A 26,216-nucleotide genomic window follows, 5' to 3' on the forward strand; every position below is an offset into this window, starting at 1 on the left:
TTTGATGGAAATTTACATTATATGACATATGTATATGTAATAATTAATGTGTTTAATGTATAAAGAAATGTCAAAAATGCTATTTATTATTACGATATACAGTGAACTTTTCATATCAGCAGACAGTATCCCATACAAAATATCCCCACAAAAGCACAGCATCACTGAGATTTTTGGTGGTGTAAAAGATTTATTCAATAGCAATTTTTTCAGTATTTACATACTTAAATCTGCATCTGTTTTTAATATTTACCCCAGGATGTTATTTACCCTTTACAAAGGCCAAATATTTTTTAACCTTATTAAATATGTCATCTTTCATGTCAAATTCTTATATTTGATCAAGAAATTCAGTATACACTATAGCTGTTACCAATCAAATGAAAGAATTTACACTGCAAAATTCCAACTGCAGTAAATAATGTTATGAGATTAATGTTTTAAATAAAATTTTTAATATACAAATATGACATGTTGGGGAAAAAATGCATACTTTTAAACATGAGACTAAACCATGGATTACTGTATATATATATATTGTATACATAATTTTTTTTTTTCTTGTTTTGTCGTGATAACGACTTAATTCTCGTGATCATGACATAACAAAAGTTGTTTTCTTGTGATCACAATTTAATTATCTCGTGATCTCGACATAATGTAAATTGTTTTCTCATTATCACAACTTAATTTTCTCGTGATCTCGACATAACCAAAGTTGTTTTCTCGTTATCACGGCTTAATTTTCTTGAGATCTTGACGAAAGTTGTTCTCTAAGTTACACAACTGCGTCAACAGGTGGCACTATAAACCTGAATATAACTGATGGGGTGTTGTATATTGTATTTCCACTTTACTGTACACATTTGGGACCGAATAAGTACCTTTGCTATAATTTGTGCAGTATTGTTCAGACATTTAATTAATCCTTGGATTCAACATACTTTATTTTCCTTTAATTTGAAATAAAATTATATATAATTTGTAATTTTTAGTAGTCATGTAGCCTGTGACTGATATCATGTGTGTTACAAGCTTAAGCTTGGGATGCTGTTTGAAAAGAGTGTTTGTGTGTGTGTGTGTGTGTGTGTGTGTATGTGTGGTGGTGGTGGTGGGGGGGGGGTTTCCACAAAGAAATGTAGAAAATACAAAAGATTACAACATTGTAACATCCCTTATTTAAATTAGCCTATAGGCTACACTTTACATATATAAATCCTGTTTCTTATCAAGCCTACATTTAATGATTTACAATAAATATTACAAATAAGGAAAATATACACATTACAAATACGTAACTGAAGCGCGTTCTAGATAAACACAACATACCCGCTTATTAACTAACAATCTTGTAGGCCTACTTCAAAGATGCACAAATAAAGATATAGGTGCAAACAGAAAACACTGATGTCAACACTGGAACTGGTTATCACACAGAACGCTACGCGGTGGGGAAACTGTGATGAGTCACGCATCTACCAAGAACTTAACGACAGACAATATAATCGTACTGATTAAGCATTTAACTTTTATGAATTAATGTCAGTAATGAACAATACTGCACAAATTATAGCGATCATGATGAAGGTCCTTATTCTGTCCCAAACATGTACAGTCAAGTCGATATACAGTGCCGCCTGTTGGCGCAGTTATGTAACTTGGAGAACAACTTTTGTTATTGTTATCTTTTTCACTTCGGCGCTCTCCGTCTCAGCAGCCGTATGTGTGTGCGTAACAGTTTACCAGTTGCTCAAATCCGTGCAAATGACGAGTTATACAAAGTGTCCTGAGTGTGCTGCTTTATTGATCTCTCCGGCATGCATCCACATGACCCACAATGTTGCAGTGAACACACATACTCAGTGCTTCTCTAATGAATAAAACAGGAAAAACAAGGAAAAAACAACATATCCGCTCTATTCCAGGCTGTACACACCACCATGCGTGTTCCGGACTACATTACCCAAGATTCCCTCCCACTCATGCTACAATTTACGTCCTTGCGACATTAAAGGAACATCTCCCTATTTCCCCTTCATCCCACAAACACTACCCCCACTCTGGATGGTAATTAACTATAATACCAATCCAGCACCCCTTGCATAACAACATAAAATGTATCAACATTTCACAGTGCAAATAACAGGAAGAAATACATCCAACATACTGCCTCCTTTTTTTTGTTTTTTTTTTTTTTTTTTGAGGCAACTCCCCTTGATGGAGCATACAGTCCATGTTAGCGAACTCCACTCAATAAGACTCTAGCCTTTGTAATCCAGCCCCACGTGACAGGGTAAACAGTCCATAAGGCAGAGGGTAGCACGGTGCTTGGATGGGGAAAAAGGATGACATAAAAGTTCTTTACACACAGTCCCTTTTTGGAAGCAGTCCAATTAGTGGATGGGATCTCTCTTCTACATTGCCTTTTTTAAGGAGGGAATAGCAGCTGAGCATTTACACACAATAGCAACACTAATAATACCTTGTAATTGATAAACTCACCCATAGGCACAACAAATAACATCCACATGGGTCAACATAGAAAGTAAAAAAAAAAACCATTAATGCAACATTAACTCTCTTTTAACAGTAGAACAGTTGGTGTGTTTGTCAAAGTCTCTTTTCCTCGAGCATCAGTCTGTCCAGTCACCAAACCACTTGGTGGTCTCTTAACTCGTTGTGGCCTACCCCCGAGTTGGCCGTTAACAGTCAATGGTTGACTTGGTTGCACCGTGCTACCTTCTCCGCACTGCACATTTCTATCCTCCTGTTTAGTCATTGGCACATCAAGTACAGGCACCTGTTCCATGCCGCTGTCATTTACAGGTTCCTCTGCAAAGAGGTGAGTGAGGCCAAGGTCAAGGTCACTAAAGTTAGCTCCAAGACTGGGAGTAGGAACCTCCTGGGGTTGCCAGGCTTCCAAACTTTTAAACACCCAGCTATTTTCCAGGGGGTTGTCGGGAATGATACGGCTTGAGCTTATCGTGATGAACGACCTTCACTTTTGTCTTTGGACCTTTCTGAATTCGATACACCATATCATCCAAGTGTCCTAGAATGAAGTAAGGACCCTCATACGCAGGTAGGAACTTCCTGATCTTATTTTGCACCCTTTTAGTCCCTTTTATGAGGTACCACACAGCATCACCGACCTTATAATGTGTCCTCGCCACATTCTTGTCATATTGCTTTTTGGCACGTTCAACAGAACGACCCAGTTGCTCTCTGGCAATTTGATGTGCTAACCCCAACCTTTCTCTCATTTCAGCAACATATTGTGGGAGATTGGGAGCTGAGGTTTCACTAAAAGGCAGCCCTACAACTAGATCAGCAGGCTCCGTCAACTCCCGGCCGAAAAGCATCATGTTTGGGGGGTGAAACCAGTGGAGCTATGCTTGGTAGCTCGGTAAGCCATCACAGCCATGGGAACCATGAGATCCCAGTCCCAGTGACACCGCTCTGAAGTGGTAGCCAGTATTTTCTGGAGGGTGGCGTTTAAACCGCTCCACTTGTCCATCCGACTGGGGTCGGAAAGGTGTCGTTCGAGTCTTCTCAATTCCTAATAATTTCACACATCGCTTGGAAAACACAAGATTCGAAGTTAGAGCCTTGGTCACTATGCAGTGTTGATGGTGCTCCGTAGCGACAGACCCATTCAGTAACTATAACCTCTGCAACAGTGACCTCCTGGTCGTTGGGCAGGGGGTAGGCTTCCACCCACTTAGTGAAATAGTCCTGCACCACAAGAATATAACGGTTGAATCGTTCCGTTTCATTCATGGGGCCCATTAAATCAACAGCAATCCTTTCCATGGGAGCCCCCACCCGAACAGTGCCCATTGGCGCTTGCGGGGTCTTTGTGGGTCGAGCCTTTGCAGCACAGCTGGCACACGTGCGACACCAGAGTGTAACATCCTCCCGCATCTGGTACCAGTAATACCGTGACTGTAATCGGGACAGCGTCCGCTCCACCCCAAAGTGTCCACCCACTGGTCCATCGTGCATCTGATGCATAACATCCTTCCGAAAGACTTTTGGCAAGATAACTTGAGGATAAAACTCGGGGCCCTCCATCAGGTAGAAACGCCTTACCAGGGTGCCGTCTTTTAGATACAATCTATTCCACTGGCTCCAGTAAGCTTTAGTCGCCGGTCCATAAGGCAAGACATCACCCCAGGGAGGCCGTTCCCCACCTTCCTCGATCCACCTTTTGATTGGGGCAATATCGCTGTCAGTTGCCTGAGTGGAGCGAAGTTCCTCAGCAGTCCACCCTAGAAATGAAGGCAGTACTTGCCGTCATGACAGGCTGCACTACCCCCACTGGACAGAACTCAGGATTAGCATTTCCAGTTCCATCATTTCCAGGTCCGATGTCAAAATCACACTGAACTGCCTGATGACAAACCTGAGGGCTACTGGAAGAAGGTTCGTTAAGGCTGCAGGCACAATTTGAACGACATGGCCTCCTGGATAGCACATCTGCATTTTCATGTTGGCGCCCAGGCCGATGCACAACCTTGAAATCATACTCTCCAAGCTTTTCCAACCACCGAGCCAACTGTCCTTCTGGTTCTTTCATGTTTATCAGCCACTGCAGACTACTATGATCTGTCCGCACGACAAAAGGTCTGCCCAAAAGATATTGACGGAAATGTGCTGAGAACTCAACTGAGCCAACAACTCTCTCCGTGTGGTGCAGTAATTTCGCTCCGTTAGTGTCAATCCTCGACTGCCATAGGCTAGTACGCGTTCCTTGCCATGTTGGAGTTGGGATAACACAGCTCCGATTCCAAAATTGCTGGCATCCGTATCGAGAATGAGGTCGCCATGATCCATAGGATAACCCAGGAACCCCAGAAACCGGAGTGGTGGTGAGTAGCTCTTTCAGTTTTTTCAAATGCTTGATTACTTTCAGGGGTCCATTGAAATCTGGCATTCTTTCGCGCAACAGATCATGAAGGGGCTTGGCCATGGTGGCAAAATCTCTGACAAAGCGCCGGTAGTAAGATGCTAAACCAACGAATTGTCGGATTTCATTAACACTTGTGGCTGCGGCCATTCTCGAATCTTTTCCACCTTCTGAGGATCAGTGCCGATGCCCTCCTCTGAAACTACATGACCCAGATAAATCACCTGGCGGCGGAAGAGGCAGCACTTGGCAGGTTTCAACTTGAGGTTGGCCTGGCGCAACCTTTCAAATACCTGCGCTAGTCTTTGGATCATTTCCTTGGCATCCTTCCCCAGAACAATTATGTCGTCCAAATAGACTAAGCAAATTTCCCATTGTAATCCAGCCAGGACACGATCCATTAAGCGCTGGAACGTCGCTGGGGCGTTGCACAGCCCAAATGGCATCACATTCCATTCAAATAACCCCTTCCTGCTGCAGAACGCAGCAGCCTGCCGTGCCCCTTGGAGTTAACTCCACCTGCCAATAGCCTGAAGCTAGATCCAGGGTGCTAAACCATTTCGCCATAGACAGAGTGTCCAGAGTATCCTGGATTCGCGGAAGGGGATAAGCATCTTTGATAGTGCGTTCATTCAGGATTCTATAGTCCACACACAGTCTGTATGTCTGATCTTTCTTCCGAACCATAACAATTGGCGAAGCCCAGCTGCTATGGCTAGGGGCAGCTAAACCAGTGTCAAGGTTTTGCTGGATCTGTTCGTCTGCACTGCGCTGTTTCTCGAAGGCCATTCTTCGGGGCTGCTGTTTTACCGGCGGACATGCTGTTTTACCGGCGGACATCCCACAACACTATGTCGAGATCACGAGACAATATTAAGTCGTGATAACGAGAAAACAACTTTTGGTATGTCAAGATCACGAGATAAGTTATCACGACAAAACAAGAAAGAAAAAAATATTATAATCCATGGCCTCTTCAGACTATCTTACAAAACGGTCAACATTGAGTCTAAAATGTAATATACTTCTTGTTTGTTGAACGAAAATCATTGTAACATTTGCAGTTGTGAAAATATTAAGCGAAATAGCTCCATTGTCGTTATGTTACTTAACTACATCATGATATAAATAAACTAAACATTTTGAATTTTTATGTCAGTAGGTAATGTTTGTTCTGTGAGTCTTTGTGTGTGCCGTTATGCAAGGTTGATTTGATTTCTTCATGAAAGTCTTTCACAGACACTGGCAGCATGAGCCTCAACAGCGCCACATTGGTTTCAGTTTTTTGCTAGAATTAATAACTGGCATGATGTCACCTTTCGTATTAAAACAAAACGGAGTCCCCTGGTGCATCAAATTCTGCGAAAAGGGCAGATTGCTTTACATTCCACAGTCAACTGTAGGGGGCTCCAAACCTCGAAAGACACAAAACTACATACAGTTGCTTTAAATGTGTACAGTTTACGTTGGAGCAGTTATTAAAGTGTTTAGTAAATCTGTCCTGTATAGAAATAATTATATTGCTGTGTCTTGAATGATGCATGATTAATTATGCGTTTTGTACTTTTCCATCTAGTGTACAAATTTTAGAAGGCTCTGCTAAGGAAAGCTGTGACAGCTGAAAGCATTAAGCATCCAAAATTCTTTTCATAAATTCATATAGTTAAATAAGTTTGTATTTGAAGTGCTCTTTTTATTTATGAAATTTTCAGTGTGAACAAGCTACTCCGTATTTATACTACAACATGGTATAGAAGAGTGCTTAAGTACACAAATTGAGACACACCTTATGTTTTTGACATTACATTTGGCAATACCCATTTAAAAATGTTGGAAGATCACAGTTACGGAGCAGTAACTCTAGAATCTGTGTGATTTGACTAGTAAACCAACATCATGTATGTAGAAAGACATGAAGGTTAGGACCAGATCTCTCTCTAGATATTTGCAGAGCTAGTGTCTTTACAAAGGTCATAGATAATTCTGCCTGCTTTTTTTTTTTAAAGCTGAGGTTATTGATTTTTTTAAGAATGGTAAATTGTTATTATTGTGCTCAATAAGTTTTTTTTTTTTTTTTTTTGTGCTGTCAAACGCATCCAAAATAAAAGTTTTTGTTTATACACTCACCTGCCACTTTATTAGGTACACCTGTTCAATTGCTTGGTAACACAAATTGCTAATCAGCCAATCACATGGCAGCAACTCAATGCATTTAGTCATCTAGATGTGGTGAAGACGACTTGCTGAAGTTCAAACCCGAGCATCAGAATGGGGAAGAAAGGGGATTTAAGTGACTCTGAACGTGGAATGGTTGTTGGTGTCAGACGGGCTGATCTGAGTATTTCAAAAACTGCTGATCTACTGGGATTTTCATGCACAACAATCTCTAGGGTTTACAGAGAATGGTCCGAAAAAGAGAAAATATCCAGTAAGTGGCAGTTGTGTGGATGAAAATGCCTTGTTGATGTCAGAGGAAAATGGGCAGACTGGTTAGAGATGATAGTAAGGCAACAGTAACTCAAATAACCACTCGTTACAACCAAGGTATGCAGTATACCATCTCTGAATGCACAACACATCGAACCCTGAAGCAGATGGGCCACAGCAGCAGAAGACCACACCAGGTGCCACTCCTGTCAGCTAAGAACAGGAAACGGAGGTTACAATTTGCACAGGCTCACTACAATTGGACAATAGAAGATTGGAAAAATGTTGCCTGGTCTGATGAGTCTCGATTTCTGCTGCGACATTCAGATGGTAGGGTCAGAATTTGGTGTAAAGAACATGAAAGCATGGATCCATCCTGCCTTGTCTCAATGGGTCAGGCTGGTGGTTGTGTAATGGTGTGTGGGATATTTTTCTTGGCACACTTTGGGCCCCTTAGTACCAATTGAGCATCGTTTAAACGCCACAGCCTACCTGAGTTTTGTTGCTGACCATGTCCATCCCTTTATGACTTCAACCTAGCCGCTTGACAGTGTACCCATTTTCTGATGGCTACTTCCAGCAGGATAATGCACCATGTCACAAAACTCAAATCATCTCACACTGGTTTCTCGAACATGACAATGACTTCACTTTACTCAAATGGTCTCCACAGTCACCAGATCTCAATCCAATAGAGCAGCTTTGGGATGTCGTGGAAAAGGAGATTCACATCATGGATGTGCAGCCGAACAATCTGCAGCAACTGCGTGATGCTATCATGTCAATATGGACCAAAATCTCTGAGGAATGTTTCCAACACCATGTTGAATCTATGCCATGAAGAATTAAGGCAGTTCTGAAGGCAAAAGGGGGTCCAACCCTTACTAGCAAGGTGTACATAATAAAGTGGCCAGTGAGTGTATATGTGTGTGTAATGTGTATATTTTTTATGTATATATAAATACACAAACATACATCCATATTTAAAAAAAAAATAAAAATTATATATAAAATATTATAAATAAATGTTTTTTTCAAAAATGTATACATGCATGCATGTGTATTTATATATACGTAATATACACAGTACACACGCATATATTATGATATTATGTAAACAAAATTTTTTATTATGGATGCGATTAATCATTTGACAGATTTTTTTTTTTTTTTTTTTTTTTTTTTTTTTACGGAATATTGTTAACATCTTTAAAAGAAATGTTCAGATGTCTTAACATATTCCCATAAACTTTATGCATACATTTACAACCTAAATGAGGAGAGCACTTCTTTCCAGCCTCAATACACCGTCTGCTGCTGTCTGCACATCCAGACACATCCACTTTGCCTGATCATCAACATTATTAGTCTGAGAGCTTGAATAAATCATGAACATGTGCAGCTGACCAAGTATTATGTTGACTTTAAAGATGATATCTGCAAGAAGACACTGTGATCTCAGGGAGTGGTGATCATTGCTCAATAGATGCATTGTGCATCCTAGTTTGAATAAGAAAACATTTGTTTTATGAGCTCAGAATTATCAGCAGTTAAATGCTGCAATTAGCACATCATGTATCGGTATGGTTTTGTGATGTAACCCATGTGTTCATAAACCAATTGTTAAGAGTGGGCTAGAAGGTTGTTGTAGAAATCACATGATAGTGGTTTACAGGTCTCAGGGACTCAACAAGCAAATTTTCATGCTCTGTGAGGCCGATTTTTCTGAAATTGACCGCTCATTAATCAGATTTTACACAGAGCAATTATAAAATTAAGTTAATATTTAGGGATAACCATTAATAGCCAAAGCAGATGAAATTGAGTTTTACTCATGACTTACGCAGTTTTGCCTTTGATTAAAATTAATTACATTAACCTCTCACATCTAACTTCCGACTGCCACAGTGCAATTCTTAGGTCATCAATAAGTACAGGTGCGTCTCAATAAATTAGAAAGTCGTGGAAAAGTTAATTTATTTCAGTAATTCAACTCAAATTGTGAAACTTGTGTATTAAATAAAATCAATGCACACAGACTGAAGTAGTTTAAGTCTTTGGTTCTATAATTGTGATGATTTTGGCTCACATTTAACAAAAATCCACCAATTCACTACCTCAACAAATTAGAATACTTCATAAGACCAATACAAAAAAAATACAAAGAAATACATTTTTAGTGAATTGTTGGCCTTCTGGAAAGTATGTTCATTTACTGTACATGTACTCAATACTTGGTAGGGGCTCCTTTTGCTTTAATTACTGCCTCAATTCGGTGTGGCCTTGTTTTTTTTTTTTTTTTTGTTGTTGTGGTTTGCATGGAGGTGATCAGTTTGTGGCACTGCTGAGGTGGTATGGAAGCCCAGGGTTTCTTTGACAGTGGCCTTCAGCTCATCTGCATTTTTTGGTCTCTTGATTCTCATTTTCCTCTTGACAATACTCCATAGATTCTCTCTGGGGTTCAGGTCTGGTGATTTTTGTGGAGTGTAGAGCACAAAAACAATGTTGTTTTTTAAAATTTTTGGTGCTTTTGGCAGTGTGGGCAGGTGCCAAAATTCTGCTGGAAAATGAAATCAGCATCTTCAAAAAGCTGGTCAGCAGAAGGAAGCATGAAGTGCTCCAAAATGTCTTGGGGTTTAAAAAAAAAAAAAACGGGGGTGCAGTGACTTTGGTTTTCAAAAATCACAATGGACCAACACCCAGCAGATGACATTGCACCCCAAATCATCACAGACTGTGGAAACTTAACACTGGACTTCAAGCAACTTGGGCTATGAGCTTCTTCCACCCTTCCTCCAGACTCTAGGACCTTGGTTTCCAAATGAAATACAAAACTTGCTCTCATCTGAAAAGAGGACTTTGGAACACTGGGCAACAGTCCAGTTCTTCTTCTTCTTAGCCCAGGTAAGACACCTCAGACGTTGTCTGTGCTTCAGGGGTGGCTTAACAAGAGGAATACGACAACTGTAGCCAAATTCCTTGACACGTCTGTGTGTGGTGGCTCTTGATGCCTTGACCCCAGCCTCAGTCCATTCCTTGTGAAGTTCACTCAAATTCTTGAATCGATTTTGCTTGACAATCCTCATAAGGCTGTGGTTCTCTCGGTTGGATGTGCATCTTTTTCTTCCACACTTTTTGCTTCCACTCAACTTTCTGTTAAAGGGTGATGTGATGCTGCTAAAAAGAACATTATTTTGTGTATTTGGTGTAATGAAATTAAATCCGGTTTAAGGTTAAAAAAAAAAACATTATTTTCCACATACTGTACATTATTTTACTGTACCCCGGGCTGGACTCCACTTCATCCACGGTTAATCCAATTCAGTGATCCACAGTGCAAAGTTGATGTATTTCCTCAGCGACCAGCACAGATCAGCTCCAGGCATGACGAAGTGGATATCATCCTCTTTTGGAAGGCCAAACAAAGTAGTTTCGCTTTCACAGTGAAACTCACAGCATCTATACGACATGGCGGCGGCGGCAACAACAATACTACAACGAGAATAAAAGGAACCCCTTCTTTCTTTGTGTGAACAGCTGGGTGGCGTTATGCAAATCATCCCACATACTAACGTAGATATGTGGGGGTGTGTTAGAACGAGCCGTTTCGGGGGGTGTGGACGAGTGTTATCTCTTTGGATTTGAGACTTTAGTCTTTGTGAAGGGTGTCAATGATTGTCTTCTGGACAACTGTCAGATCAGCAGTCTTCCCCATGATTGTGTAGCCTAGTGAACCAAACTGAGAGACCATTTTGAAGGCACAGGAAACCTTTGCAGGTGTTTTGAGTTGATTAGCTGATTGGCATGTCACCATATTCTAATTTGTTGAGATAGTGAATTGATGGGTTTTTGTTAAATGTGAGCCAAAATCATCACAAATAAAAGAACCAAAGACTCAAACTACTTCAGTCTGTGTGCATTGAATTTAATTAATACACGAGTTTCACAATTTGAGTACCACTACTGAAATAAATGAACTTTTCCACAACATTCTAAATTTATTGAGATGCACCTGTATATAGAAACAGCAGTTTAGCGCTAGTGGACAAATGTTTTTTTTTTTTTTAAAGGTTAGTCGCTGTTGTATTGCCAAGACCATGAAACAAGGCCAAAGTGTATCATGATCTTACTGTATCTGATTTTAATTTGATCCGTCCTCAAAGCAATACAATCTGTAAAAAAAAAAAAAAAAAAATAATAAAAATTATATATATATATATATATATATATATATATATATATATATATATATATATATATATATATATAATATATATATATATATATATATAATTTCTTCTTTTCTTTTTCCTTTCAAGTACAAACAATTTTCATAAATATTTCCCTTGGGACCTGTAACCAAATGAGCAAATAATTGCTTTTAATTTTAAAAATATGCAGGTAAACACACATTTACATAAATACAGACATTTACATATTTTCTGTGCTGTGCTGCCATTTTATTCATTATATGTACAGTTTATTCAGTCAATGTATAATGTATGATGGCTGTAAATCAAAGTGTCAAATGTCATTTATAAAACACTTTGTTTTTGTAACTAAAAAGTAGAATCAGACCTAAAAAAAAAAAAAAAAAAAACTTTTTAGGAGAGTTATCATTGCACTACATGATTGCCAACTTTTTTTTTTTCGTAATATGATATTCATGAACAGGAATGTACAGGAAAAAGAGAATTCTGAATAAATATAAAAATATTACAGTGTATAGCTGGCTACAATAAACCACCTGAATTCATGTGGTATTTTTGCAGTGGTACAGTGATATGCATATGTAAACATTTTTCATTTTCCAAAAGGTATGCCATTTTTCTCTTTAGGGACATATTTGAATAGTGCTTGTAAAAAAAGAATAATAAATAGTTAAATAAAGATGTCAACATTTATGAATCTGGCCTGTCACTTGATGCTGTTAAGTTCATAAATTAATTGTGCTCCACAATTGTAACCTTGTTAAGGCCTTAAATAGGTCTTGAGAAAACACAATGTTTCACAACGCACAGCGTTGTTTTAATGCTCTTTTTCCCCCTAGGTAGTACTCTTCTTATTAGACTAGGAGTAGTAGCGTTTTTGCAAACTGAGAATGTAATAAATGTGTCCACTTAACTTATTCTTCTATTACAAATTGCATGTATGTAAGTGGCTAATCATGGTCTGTTCACTACCTTTTGCCAATCTCATTTTGTCTGAGGAACTGAATGTTGCTGACGCTGTCGGCTAGCTCAGGATATTGCTCCACCGACAGCACATAGTATCCATCATAGCCTTGCACTCGTCCGCTGCTGAGAAGCTGCCTCCTCTCTCCCTCAGTCCATAGGCGGGATCCTTCCTCTCCGTTTCGGACCCGCTGCTGCTCACGCACCCACGAGATGGCCAGAGCCCTCTGTCGGGCCAGCTCTAAAACACGCACTCTTTCCTCATCCAGAGACGCCCCATAGCGCACGTGCAGGGTGAGAGCCCCCCTCTGAAACTCCACATCTGCAAAGCGCCGGGTGCGGCCACCTAGCACTGCTGTGGACTGCGACACTGTCACGTTCACCGCGTTCTCCAGTTCTTTCCGTCCGCTGGTAAGCCGCAGTGCTGCCAGGTCTGCTTCAGGAGAATTCATTTTAACAAAGAAGTGTGTGTCTCTGCCATCGACAATAAAGTGCAAGTCTTTCAAGTAAAGTGCGCCATTGAGGATGCTGGCAACCTTGACGCAATCCTCATTAGCCAGGCTTAGTGCGCGAGTTATCACAATACCCTTGTAAAGGGCCAGCATGATCCCGCGACCTATCAGTGAATCGCTTGTGGCAAACCACAGCCAGGGTTTATCAGCCCTTTGGCTATGGCCGAACTCAACCTGTGGCAGATCCCCAAATGTTAGAAATGCTTCAGCTTGTCGGATGACGTGCTGTTGGACTGCAAAGCTGGCCTACAAAAAAGAAAATAATAAACATTTTACAGAAAGGTGGCTATAGTTCCATTCCATGTGGTGAAAATAAATCTTCAAAGAGATACTACAAGATCTGGAGAAAAAAAAAATGGAGATAATAAAATTATTTTTAATTTGCATTTCTTTTTTTAAAAAAGTAGAAATACAGCTTTTATTATTTTATTATAAATTATTATTATTATAAAAATCCTGATACTATTATTTGAAGATGTAACGATACAAAAAAACTTACTGCAAGGTTCATAATATAATTTAACATAATATAATACAAAACAGATCCCTAATTCTATTCTAGTATTCTCACTCTATTTGTATTATACTGTTTTTTATTATTATTTTGCATTAGTTTTTATTTTTCATTTTAATTTGAAATATTTAATATAAAGTTTTTGTAATTTCTTTGTCATAGATTTTTATATATAGTCTATATAGCTTTTATTATTTTTTTTTTAATTTAGTTTTTTTATTTATTTTAGTACATTGTTAAACTAAACGAACACGAGAAATGTAGCTGAAGTAATATATATATATATATATATATATATATATATATATATATATATATATATATATTGATTGTATTTCAGTTAACATAGTAATGAAAAGTAATGATTTTTTTATTTTTTTTATATATATATATATATATATATATATATTAATTAATGGTTTTAGATTTAGTTAACTATAATAACCCTTTATACTAGTATGTGAAGATATTAATCCAAAATAAACTTACTGTCAGGTCGTCCCACACTTGACTTTTGGCCAGTTCATAAGAGGTTTGTGTCATCTCAGAAATGGGGATAGGGAAACCAGGGATACTATTATGGAGATGGAATCCAAATGTGACCAGCCAGCTGTTCACATCTAAAGCAAATATCAATGAATAAATTAAAAATCAGAATTTGCGACTGGGGAAATGTGCAATGTATAGCAGATATATTACTAGCAGAACTTATTTTAATATGCAGATACATTAGATGCAATGAATCAATCCCATACCTGTTAAGTAGTCTCTAACTTTCTGGACTTTACTTATTGGGTTGTTGTTTCGGAACATGTAGAGATTGAAAGGGCCTGGATTCTTGCTGATTTTCTCCCACTGCATGAAGTCAGGTGCAGTCCAGCGACCCGACATGATGTCATAATCCCTCACTCCAAAATGAAGCAGTTTTGTTAGAGGGTCATAAAGTCCTCCATGAAACCCAATCACCAACTGGATGTCAGGATTGGAGTCTGAGTAGACCTCGCCGTAGGCTGTATAATGAACCTGCTTGAGGAGGGCGCCATCACTGCCAAAGATAGCCAGTGGTGTTCCTATGTTATCAGAGGCTATGTAGAACTCTGCTCCACTGCTGATCTCCATTGCAAACAAGTGTCCCTGCAGGTCATAGTATAGAGAGGTAATCTGTGAGCTGGAATGGTTGTAGACATGCGTTATCCTGCTTGGGTAGCTCAGATCAGCATAGAAGAACTGCAGATGTTGTCCCATGCTGGACTTTGTGGAGACTCTTCTTCCCAAACCATCGTAATGGTACTGAACAGACCAGCCGCTGGATTTACTGTAGACACGTTCTAGGTGACCATTGGAGTTGTACTGGAAGATCTCAGAGCCTCTCTGGCAAAGAAACCCATCTTCGTCCAAGTCGTACTGCAGATCTCCAAGACGAGTTATACGGTCTCGCAGGTCATAACGGAGGGGCATGATTCGTGCACTGTTTGCTGGACTCAGCAGGTGTATGTTCCCGTTTAAGTCATAGCTGTAGCGCCATGTCATTTTCTCATTGAGGTAGACGGTCTGCAACTGCCCGTCCACATCATATTCATAGCTATACTTGGTGGCATTGGCGAACGGGCCAATCTTCATCTCCCGCTTGGTGACTCGGCCCATATCGTCATACTGGACCGTGATCCAGAAGAGCAGAGACCGGAAGAGCTCATACTGAATCTCTCGTACCCGACCGTGTCCGTCAAAGTGCTTAGTGTAAGTCATGACAGAGGTAGAGATGATCTGGTTGATGTCATAATAGATGACGCCAAATTTGCCGAACTGCTCTACCTTCCCTGAGATGTCATCATACTGATAAAGGTCAATAGGCAGCGGGGTTTCATTGATGACCCCCTGAATACTCGTCACACGCAGACTACTGTCATAAGCGTAGTCGAAGCGAGCATTTACCATCCCATCCTCGCTGAAGCGGTAGATCTGCCGGTCTACTAGTGGGCCGAGCTGCCTGTATCTAATGGTGCATATAAAACCCTCACTCTGCAGATTGACCGTCTTCAGCACACCTGCCGCCTCATCGTAGGTGAAGCTGACGCGAGTGCTGTCGTACAGAACCTCAGAGAGTTTGTTGTGCCAACGGTACCTGTAAAGGACTCTCCGTCCTGTGCCCAGCTGTGCCACTCTCAGGAGCCTCCCATCCTCACTGTAGTCTACAGCGACGGAAGCGTTGCTCTCAGGCATATGGTAAAGGTTGCGGTAGTAAGACACCGAGCGTATGGTCTCCATAGTGTATCGTGCCACACTAGGCATAGTGACTGCAGAAAGGCCTCCCTGAGGGTCATATTCAAAGACATACTGCCTCTGACTCGCCAGTATCAGCACAGTGGACTAGAACAAGAAGAAAACAATTTGCATAAACCAGGGGGAATTAAAATAAACTAATTTTATGTCAATTGTCAGACTAGTTGGTTAATCTTATTAGGATACAAAAATCTTTGCTGTATAAAAAGCATAGTTCACCCAAAAATGACAATTCTTCACCATTTAAGGGGCGGTCACACTGCACTTTTCGTTCCATTGACTTCCATTCATACACATGCGAATGCGTCAGACCGGAAACGCAAGCTCATGCGAAAAATTTCGCATTTCGCTGCGTTCCAAAGTTCAAGTTTGGTGAACTCTGACCTGCGAATTCGCATCACGTGAAGACGGGGGATCAGTAGAATATCAATACGTCACTGCATGACCTCTCTGTACAGAAATTCAAAAATTAAGGAAGCGCTAATTTTAGCTGTAGCGCAGCATCCTATTTTATATAATACATCTTTAAAAGATTATTAAAAAAAAAAAAAAAAGCTGCATGGTTCGCCGTGTCAATGGAAACAGGAACAGATGGTACATTTGAATGAGGACACGTTTTATAATTTTTTATTGCTTAGTGTGTATGTATTTATATAGAGAGAGAGACAGACGAAGAGTAAAACATAATAAAACGCTTTCGACGCCGTCGCAAAAGGCACAGTACAAGCACATTAATCCATGTTGTGATAACTGAGGGGAGACCGTTCCCGCCCATATTCGCAGCGGTGTCCGAAAAATTTTTGCACGTTCAAAGTCTAGTGTGACCGCCCCTTTATTGATTATTTCATTTGTTGACAGACATCTTTTTTCTTTCCTTTTGTAGTGTTCCATGGAATGTGTAGGGTGTGTAGGTTGTATAAATGATGACAGAATCTTTGGATTATTTTAGAATGTATATAGTTCAAAAGTTTGGGTTCAGTAAGATTTGATGTTATTTATTTTAAACAATGCATTGAGCAAAAGTGATTGAGTTAAGTCCAAAAAAGTTTTACATTGGTGGTAAGCAGTGTATATGTGGCAGAGTCTACTGACAAAACTCTTGATGTCTACTGTATATCACATACATCACTAAAAGCAATTTCCACTGGCCTGTACCTTCTCCAGATAAGTGTAGCTCCACATCTTCCCATCAGGAAATGTTCTGGAAAGCAGACGGCCTTGTCCATCATACTCGGCCCTCTCTGAGACCGAGCCCCAGTGTATGGCACTCAACTGCCCATTGCTATTGCGAGTGAGGTTGACAGGCAGCAGCTTGCTACTTGGCATCCAGAGAGTGGGCTGACCTGCTGTGTCATAACCAATCTTCAGAAGGAATTTACGGTGATCATCATAGATCTTTTCAATCCTCAGTGCTCGGTCGTAATCAACAGACAAAATGTTCCGTCCATTTACTGAAGTGCAGGCAGAGGAGAGACACAAAATTGGTACGGCAACAGTAAAATTGCAGAAAATAAGGCAAGATAATTGGCAGGTTTTTTCATCTGTTGCCTTGGTTTACGTCATAAAGACTTGAATCTTTGTGTGAAAATGAGTCTCATAATCAATAGCTCAACTTTATAAAACTAAGTATCTTAGTGGCATGCTCAAACTATTAAATCATCTTTCAATGTAGGCTACTTCAGTTTTAGAATTGATTTTCTCTGTTAAACTGTAATTTTTTTTTCTACTCCTAGATTAGCTGGGTGGCATCCTTATTCCAAATTTACTTGGTAGATTTCATTTGTAAGAATTCACATCTACTGTAAATAAAAAAACTACAGCAAGAAAGCTTGCATGATTTTTAAATTGCCTATAATACCATGTGCTATTGTCATGGCACATTTAATTTGTAAGAATGCACATCTACACAAAAAGTATAGCAAGAAATCTTGCGTGATTTTTTTAAATTGCCTATTATGACTGAGGTCAGCTGAACCTCAAGACAGCTGTCAAGTGCTTTGTGTTACAATATGGCTATTACATGTAAGAACAAAACTGTGCTGTGGTTGCTTTCAACAAGCAGTAGATTCAATCTCACGCTTTAAACCTTTGACAAACCATTGTCCTCTACAAATGGACTTCATTACGTACTCGTAACTTGCGTCCAAACACTGTGACCTTCGTCCTCGTCTGCTCTTTTCGAAAGCGCCATTCAACAAAGTTTTGCCCGCTGTCATCGGGTAGGGTCATATTTCTTCGTGCCAGCGTAGGGGAGGATGCACCAGCCAGAATGTGTGGTTCTGTCTGGTAATGAGTGTTCATTCCATTGGCATACAGAATCCACAAGGAATGGTCATAACCAATCACATAGTTGTTTTTCAGCTGATCTGCAAAATAAAAAAGACAACATAAAATATAACTGCAAGCAGCATTTAAGGGGCCAAGCACAACAGAGTCAGTATCAGTTTCAGCCTCAGTTTCAGCTTGGCATCATGCCAACAATTTCATTTCAACTTTTTGTCAGCATGGTCTGAGGATGATCCAAGTCAAATTTGGTGAAAATCAGACCAGAGATCTAGGTGGAGTTTGAGAAAGTAGTATTTCAACATAAATCAAAATGGTGGACAGAAAATTCGGCTGACCATGGTAAAATTGGTATCTATGTTTTCGGCATGACCCAAAGAATATATTGCGACCAAATTCATTACAATAGGCGAATATACTCAAAGTTATTAGCATTTTTGGAAATTTCATTATAACTTTTTACCACAATCGAGCATTTTATGAGAAAATTCAAAATATCCGACTCCCAAAATTGCACGGTTTTCTAGAACTGATGGGTCTATCAAAAATCTTTTGATAGCTTTTTGCCAGGATGGTCTGAAGATGATCTGTGTCAATTCTGGTGAGTAGGTTTTTCGAGCTATTAAAAATTGTGAAAAATCTTTATCCCTAATGACAGCCAAAATATTTATAAAAAAATATAAAAAAAAAAAAAAAAAATCATGAGAACACAAGGGTTACCTTGGTGTAACGTGAGGACATTTTGAATTGCTGACTGGTTTGTAGTTACGATTGCAGCTTCATCTCGTTCAAAACTTTCTCTTTCTACTGTAGAGACAGTATCCATGTCATAAGCCAGACTGGTCACCACACCAGTAGGAAAAGTTACATTGGTCAGTCGTCCCTCTGTGTCATAGCTGAAAAAGAGAGAGGGGGATGTTGCATTTAATGCATTCCATATGAATAAGCACTTTCCTACTGTGCTACCTGTCTTAAAGTCTAGATTACGTCTGTATTGTTCCCTAGAAATGATTCAGGTCCTCTTTGAAATTTCTTGGATTTTTCCCAATTCATCATCCACCAGGCAAAAGTCTGACAACTTAGAAAAGTAACAGTACACCTCTCCATAATAACCAGCTTGATTTAAGATATCATTCATGTCTGTAGCACAAATGTTTTTGGGTGAATGAGTACAAGTCAAGATTTATTGCTTGTTCAAATCACTGACCCTAAATTTGAGCAATGATAACAATGTTTACCCTGGCAAGCAAAGAGTAGCAAGCAGAAACGCTCAAACACTCTTACTCATAGAATGTTGTCCATCCATTGGCAGTGCTCTTGGTTGCCAGGAGACCACTGTTGCCATGGTATGTTAGCAGCACCTGTTCACGCCCCTGTGTGTCAAGGGTCTTTAGCCCACCACTCGAGCCTACAGTTAGCCAAATAACCTGGTTGTCAGGTGCAACGATGCGGACAGGAAGGCGGCTGGCATCCCGGCGAATCCGTAGTGTGTTCCCATAACTGTCGGCCACTGAGGTCAGATCTCCTTCATTGCTATAGCTGAAGTTGTATTTGAAGTCTCCAGTGATCAGGTTGGCCGTGTGCTGATGTGTGCCATTACTGTCAAACATGTATACTTCCTGCTCCGCGGACGATGCCACTTCATACAAGCCCATGCTGTTAAGTGCAGGCTTGTTTTTTCCAATCATTCGAATGCGAATGTTTCCCAGGTCGGCTACATACAAGGTTCCATCCGGAGCTGCCACGAGAGAGGACGGCCCGTTCAACCGGGCGTCTTTAGCAAAGCCGTCTCCTGTTAGGTAACAATCACAGTTGACATCAGTCTTGCAGTCGCAGTCTGAAGGCGCCCCCGCCATGTGAGTGATCTCGCCATCTGCTGCCACGCTGCGTATGCGGCTCATCTTCCTCTCGTCTGTCTCTGCAATGTGCAGCACTCCACTGAAGGAGACAGCGATGGCGCTTGGGGATTCCAGATGGGTATGCGTGGCTTGCTGTGTTTCTGTCACCAAGATGTCTGTAGAAGGCATGGGGCAGTGAAGGGGTCTGCCTGCTGCCACACTGACCTGCCCCTCCTCAGTGATCCGCAAAACCACACTGCCATCCAGCACAAACAATGAGTTATCCATCGGACTAACAGCCAGATCTGTCGGCCATTCTAAAGACACCTAAAGGCAGAGTGATAGGACGAAAGGCATTGTTCAAAAAGATATGCAGCAGCTATAGTTTATATAACTCCACTTCCATTTATAAATATATTAGTAAATATAAGTTGTTTAATAGTTTTTAATATTTCATTAATATTTCAAGCTGTATAAATTATTGATAGATATTTTGTTAACACTTCGCAGCAAGGCTGTATATGTTAACATTAATGCAATTGCTTTAATATTAACGTTGAGAAACAACAATTAAGAATATATATTTTTAAAGCATATGAATCTAGATGGTATGGTATTTTTGCATAGTAGTATTTTAATACATTACAATAAAAAGCTGTATAAATTAACATTAGTTAACTTATCTTGAACAAACATGACTGAACTATAAATATTTTATTTATAAATTAATATTTACCTGGATCAATAAATTATTTTTAATTACTGAATTTTTAACAAACATGAATGAACTATCATTAATAAATATTTATAAAATAATATTAACCAAGAGCAAATTATTTTTTACTTTGAAAATGATTTTTTTGTTCATTGTTAGTTCATGATATCAATGCATTTGTATTAACAAAGTTACCTTATTGGTAAAGTGTTATCAACTGTTTCTCTTTTTTTTTTTTTTTGGTGATTTTTAAATAAACTACCTCTGTTTAAAATTATAAAATTAATTTATATATATATTTTCCATAATATAATGTGTATATGAGGGTTTTATTAATCATTGACCTACTATAGATTTCGCTATCGGTTTTTGTATGCTAAAAAAAAACCATAACAGCTAATCACAATGGCACTGTATGGAAGAAAAAAAAAGTGAAATTACATCTGAAACATGTACCAGGACCAAAACTGATTTAGGTCCCCATGAAATTACTTGAGTGTGTTGATTTGAGCAATTTTCTCTTTTCACCTGATGAACGTCCATGACTGAGTCGCAGCTCAGAGGTCGAGCAGAGGCAAGGTCATTGGACCCCACTAAGGTGGAGATGATGCCATTCTGATCTACCTTCCGGATTACGGTCCCATCCACAAAGTAGATCAGTCCGTTCTTGTCCACGGCGATCCCTGCAGAGAATAGAGGAAGGAACGAAATGTGCAGGTCACACAGCTGTGTTCTTTGCTTGCCTGATCCAGGCAGCGGGTACATGTGTCGTGTTTGGCTTCCCATTATTCAGGTCACTGCAGAAAGCATCACCCTCAATTATTCACATCTTGTCTCCCACTTCTGAATTATTTCTTAAGGAGAAAGTGGAATAGGATGTATTAGAACATCTCTCCCTCCCTCTAGCATTTCATCCTGTGTTCACTCTTGCTCATGCCGTCTCAGTCGGTTTGTAAGTCTGCTCAGGATATTTGACAAATGCATGGGGTAGGAAAGCATCAAACCCACTTTTAAACCCAAATTATGAAAGTGTGGGTTGCTATAGTAACTGCCGCTTGGAAAATGCGTGCGTAGCTGAGTGGTAGCACTGAGAGTTTGTGTGCCTGACAAAAACAGTGAACTGACGTTATGGCAGAAATCTCAGTCCTAACCGAGGAAAGTGCATGTATGCATCACTGCCTTTTGATTTTTATAGTTACAACAACCAGAATGCAGATCTCTGCGCACATTCCATCTATTCAATATTACATACCCATCTACACAGGAAATATGATACCTAATGTATCCATCATTCAATGCATGCATTCATGTGTGAATTACATTTTATTGAAAAACAATGAAAACATATATTTTTGTGCATGACGAAATTATATCCTGAAATAGGTTGTCTATATTCACCAGACAAGTGTGACGTTTTATAATTTATGTCAGTGAAGTCATGAATCGTTCAAAGAAGCTTCATCAGTCCGATGTGTCTGGCTTAGTCAAATAATTTAGTATGTATCCCATGGCTGTCAGTTCCCATTTCCCTCGTTGAAGTGCCAATCAAAAACCTCACTACATAATACAGTGTTAAAAGCTCACAGAGCTTTGGGATGATCTTTCATGTCAATCAAAGTGTGTCATATGCCTCAGAAGATTCATTGCAGCTATTTCAGAAGTTTGAAGAACCCATGTTTCTCAACTCTTTCCTTGAAAAGAATGCATGACCCTTTTGATTGTCAGTTTTAATGATCCTGTAATAATACCTTTGGGTCCTGTGAGGAGAGCCTCGGTGGCTGGTCCTCCATCTCCACACTGAGTTTCATCAAAGGGAAGACAGTGATCTCCGGTACCAGCCACCACCTCCACATTCTGCTGGAGCTCTGAGCTGGCCAGGAGCACCTGTGGGCTGTAGATGCGTCTGGAGTTGGTGTCGGACACATACAGCCGCCCCGTCATGGGATCCGTTGTCAGGTAGTAGCGGTGAGCAGGATTGTTTTGGGGAGAGACATATAAACAGTAGGAGTTATGAGCGAAGACATTAGTCTGCTGTCAAGCCGAGTCACTGCGACTCATAAATTATTGGTCTAACATTGCAATTGGAGATGGCAGATGAAATGATAGACTGATTAGAATATTAATATAATTAAATACGTTGAGAGAATCGCAGCATGTTTTTCGCATCTATCAAAAGGGTGTGAACTCCTGACAGATGAGAAGAAGAAAAAAAGAATGTGTGAAAGGGAAGTAAATGTGATGTGACTGGAACATATTTGCGGAGGCTGTGATGACGACTTCAAGACTGCCAGATCATTTCAATCATTCCTGTTCCCTTGCGGGGAAAGCAGATCTTAATGACTGTCAACAACTGATGGCTTTTCAGAATGCTATGCTTATTTGCATTCATTAATTCTGTCTCCCAATCAGCCTGCTCGTTTCTGAATGTGTTAGTGCGGCCCCTCCAGACATGCCATTAGTGGTTAAATGACCAGTCCAGTTGAGACTTTGTGCATGATGGTGTGGAGATCTGTGACCTTCTTGTATGGGATCAGACAAATCTTTTTACGTTTTATCAAAAGCAGTTTTACAGCTATTCTTGCACGCTGAGCTTACTCTATTCGATCGATATCCTGGACTGTTTGGAAACCAATTCACACTCACAGGCACTGGTCTGTGTGAAATCAAAATGTGAAAATGTGAAACAGTGGTTCTCCTTTCAGCTGAAGGCCCAGAGTGCCGGCCACTGCATCATAATCCAAAGTCCTCTTACATGGCTTCAGTAAATCTTTTAGACAGTCAAAAAAATGTGGTGATGTGCAAACATCTATCATAAAATGTGCCTTGACATCATCTAGGATTAGTAACAAACCTGGGTTTGTTTTCTATAGACACCCTTTGGACATTTAATTCCATTAAAATGAAAAGAAAAAAAAAAAGAAAAAAATAACCAAAAGGGTCACAAGTGATTTTGTTGTTGAAGTTACTCATCCGAATGTTTGTGCATAATACACGCATGTCATTTAAAACAAATCAGCATTGTGTGACATTTACTACACACAACTTACCTGTGCCTGAAATCCTTATTTCTTTGGGTAGTTTGAAAAAAGGAGGGAAACATATCGTCAGAACATACGGTGTAGGTAAAATAATATACAATTATTATATTTACTTCCCATAACCCTTTGTCCATCTAGTTCAGGACCCCACTGGTGACTACTTCATTTATTCTCCTATTCTCCCAATCCTATACTGAGATTATAATACCTCTAAAATGGTTTAAAATATTCTAAAATATTTCTATTTACCTTTTTGTTTCAGTTTTCATTTTAGTTATTTTAAAACTTCAACTTAAGTCTGGCCCACACAAAAAGATTTTGAAAATCCTGTCAGAAATGTGAGACCAAAAAAAAAATTTCAACATGGACTTCACATTACAGTGCGAGCTGGAGGTGATTAATGCTTCTGTAAGCTCGCTTTCAGTTTGGGAATCATTTCGTTCGACGTGTCAGTGTACATTTGTCCTCGGGGATCCCCCCACACAACAGGATTTCTGATAGCATATATTCATCATGTTGCATATTTACAATTTAAGATTGGTGCAGCCCCGACGTTCAATTCAATCACTCTTAACACACCCCACACACAGGAAAATCTGCCCATTTATCTTGTAGTGTATGCCCCGCTTTAGTTAATGGGGAAACTTTTTTTTCTTCTTCTCACATTTATATTTTATTTTATTTCACCTTTACTTCAGGTGTTTTTAATAACAAAAACAACAAAGATTCTTAACACTGTATGTAGCAACGTGTTGAAATACAATTCTATTCTATTCAAAATTTCTGTGTATTTCAATGTAGATTTGAATTAAAACAACTTCTTTGACAAAAGTTGACTTTTCTAACAGGCTAAAATACAATACTCTGTCAGCACGCTAAAATCTAAACGTCTCTAAATTCATCTCCTTTCAACCACTGCTGCTACAGCTATCAAAGCATGTATTCACGGCATTCAACAATAACTTTCAAGACAATTACTGTCGGACTTTAAAATTGCCTGCTGTGAGAATTGGTGCCACTATTATGCAAAATCTGAAGGCCTTCGTTTTGTGAGGACTAGTTTTGTGGATTAAAAACAGTTACGCTTTTAAATGTTTTGTAGAGAGACTGTCTAGATGCTGCCTCTCAGCCTTCTGTGATTTGTCACAAAATGTCTCCTCAAGTATTCTACTAGATTTCCTTGCTGCTGTATCACCCATCCAGTTGTGCTCACTCACCTGAGCTCCATGACACTGGTGACATTGCCTGACGGATAGATGCGTCTGATGTAATTGAAGTCGCCAACATACAGACTCCCATCGATGCCCAATGCAAGAGCAACAGGAGCCAGCAGTTTGTTTCCCTCTGCCTGCCCATTACAGCTTGGGCAGGAGATGCTTCTGCGTCTGCCATTCCCCATTATGGTGCCAATGATGGGAGGAAGCTGGGAGAGGAAGACATTCTCACCATTTCCCTTATACAGGATCCCTGAGACACCAGACAGAGTGGGAGGGGGAAAAAGATAGTTTTTTTTTTTTAACAAAAACATATACCAAAATCACATAGACCCAGTAAGAGAATATTATTATTATTATTATTATTATTATTACTACTAATAATAATAATAAAAAATGCAATTGCAAAAAAAAAAAAACCTTGATAAACTTGATTAATTTGTTTTATACAAACAAGCCCAGAAATGCTATTCTTATCTGACTTCACAACCTCAAATGCTCTTGTAATCTATAAGAGGGGGTGAAAAAAAAGTAGACCGTTTTCTTTTTTTCTTTTTTTGCCTGTAATGGAAAGGCCTGAGTATATAACTCAACTATAGATGAAAGTTCCAACCCTGGACATCACTATGAAAAGGGGGCACTTAGCGCTGTGATCTTCCCGAACTTCCGAGAAACTCCATTAATGTGGACATTGAAGTAGCACTTTGATGAGGAAGCTCCAAAAAGAATTAAGCTGCTAAAGGCATTAGCTACCATAATGAAATTTTTTTATTAATATGGATGATTTGACTTCAACTTTTGAAATAAATTGAGCACATCTTGAGGAGTCTAGTTTTAAGCAAAATTACATTTATTTTATTTTATTATTATTATTATTATTATTATTATTTTTTTTTTTTATGTTAGTCTTTGTTTTTTGGATTTTTCATAATTTTCCTTTCAATGCAATTTAGTACATGTAAATGAGAATGAGCAGAAGGATAAATATATTGCATTTGCACGATAGGAGCTATGCTATAATTTGTGTCAAATCACTAAAAATTTTATAAAAAATATACATTTTCTAAATTTTAAATATCTACATAGTCATTTTCTTAATTATTTTAGCACTTAAATGTATTTGTCTCATTATTTCTCATTTTGTTTTTCAACAACTGAAATATATTTTTCAACATGTTGAGAGAAAAGCTTATGCCACAAAATAGCAGTTTTGATGGCAAAACTATGATTAAATTTTTTTAATGATTTTGTGGTGTTTGTGCTGTCGAATGAGAGAGAATCTGTCTCAAATGTGCAATATCCAAAAAAAAAA

General features: G+C 39.2%; 1 protein-coding gene across 3 annotated transcripts in view; it reads right to left on the reverse strand.

Annotated features, from left to right (window-relative positions):
• Window positions 1-11,774: 11,774 nt before the first annotated feature.
• LOC109084564 (teneurin-3-like) overlaps window positions 11,775-26,216 on the reverse strand; it is a 109,846-nt gene continuing 95,404 nt past the window's right edge. For all 3 annotated transcript variants that reach the window (XM_042770178.1, XM_042770177.1, XM_042770176.1), the window contains 11 exons: window positions 24,908-25,157; window positions 23,700-23,720; window positions 22,401-22,633; window positions 21,181-21,335; window positions 19,384-20,264; window positions 18,820-18,995; window positions 17,948-18,182; window positions 16,972-17,269; window positions 14,292-15,903; window positions 14,026-14,156; window positions 11,775-13,268 (listed from right to left, as the gene is read on the reverse strand). In XM_042770178.1, the coding sequence (XP_042626112.1) occupies window positions 12,516-13,268; window positions 14,026-14,156; window positions 14,292-15,903; window positions 16,972-17,269; window positions 17,948-18,182; window positions 18,820-18,995; window positions 19,384-20,264; window positions 21,181-21,335; window positions 22,401-22,633; window positions 23,700-23,720; window positions 24,908-25,157 (4,745 nt within the window). In that variant the 3' untranslated portion in view covers window positions 11,775-12,515. The remainder of the gene's footprint in view (window positions 13,269-14,025; window positions 14,157-14,291; window positions 15,904-16,971; window positions 17,270-17,947; window positions 18,183-18,819; window positions 18,996-19,383; window positions 20,265-21,180; window positions 21,336-22,400; window positions 22,634-23,699; window positions 23,721-24,907; window positions 25,158-26,216) is intronic.

The sequence above is a fragment of the Cyprinus carpio genome, chromosome A14, assembly GCF_018340385.1.
Source record: "Cyprinus carpio isolate SPL01 chromosome A14, ASM1834038v1, whole genome shotgun sequence".
NCBI lineage: Eukaryota > Metazoa > Chordata > Actinopteri > Cypriniformes > Cyprinidae > Cyprinus > Cyprinus carpio.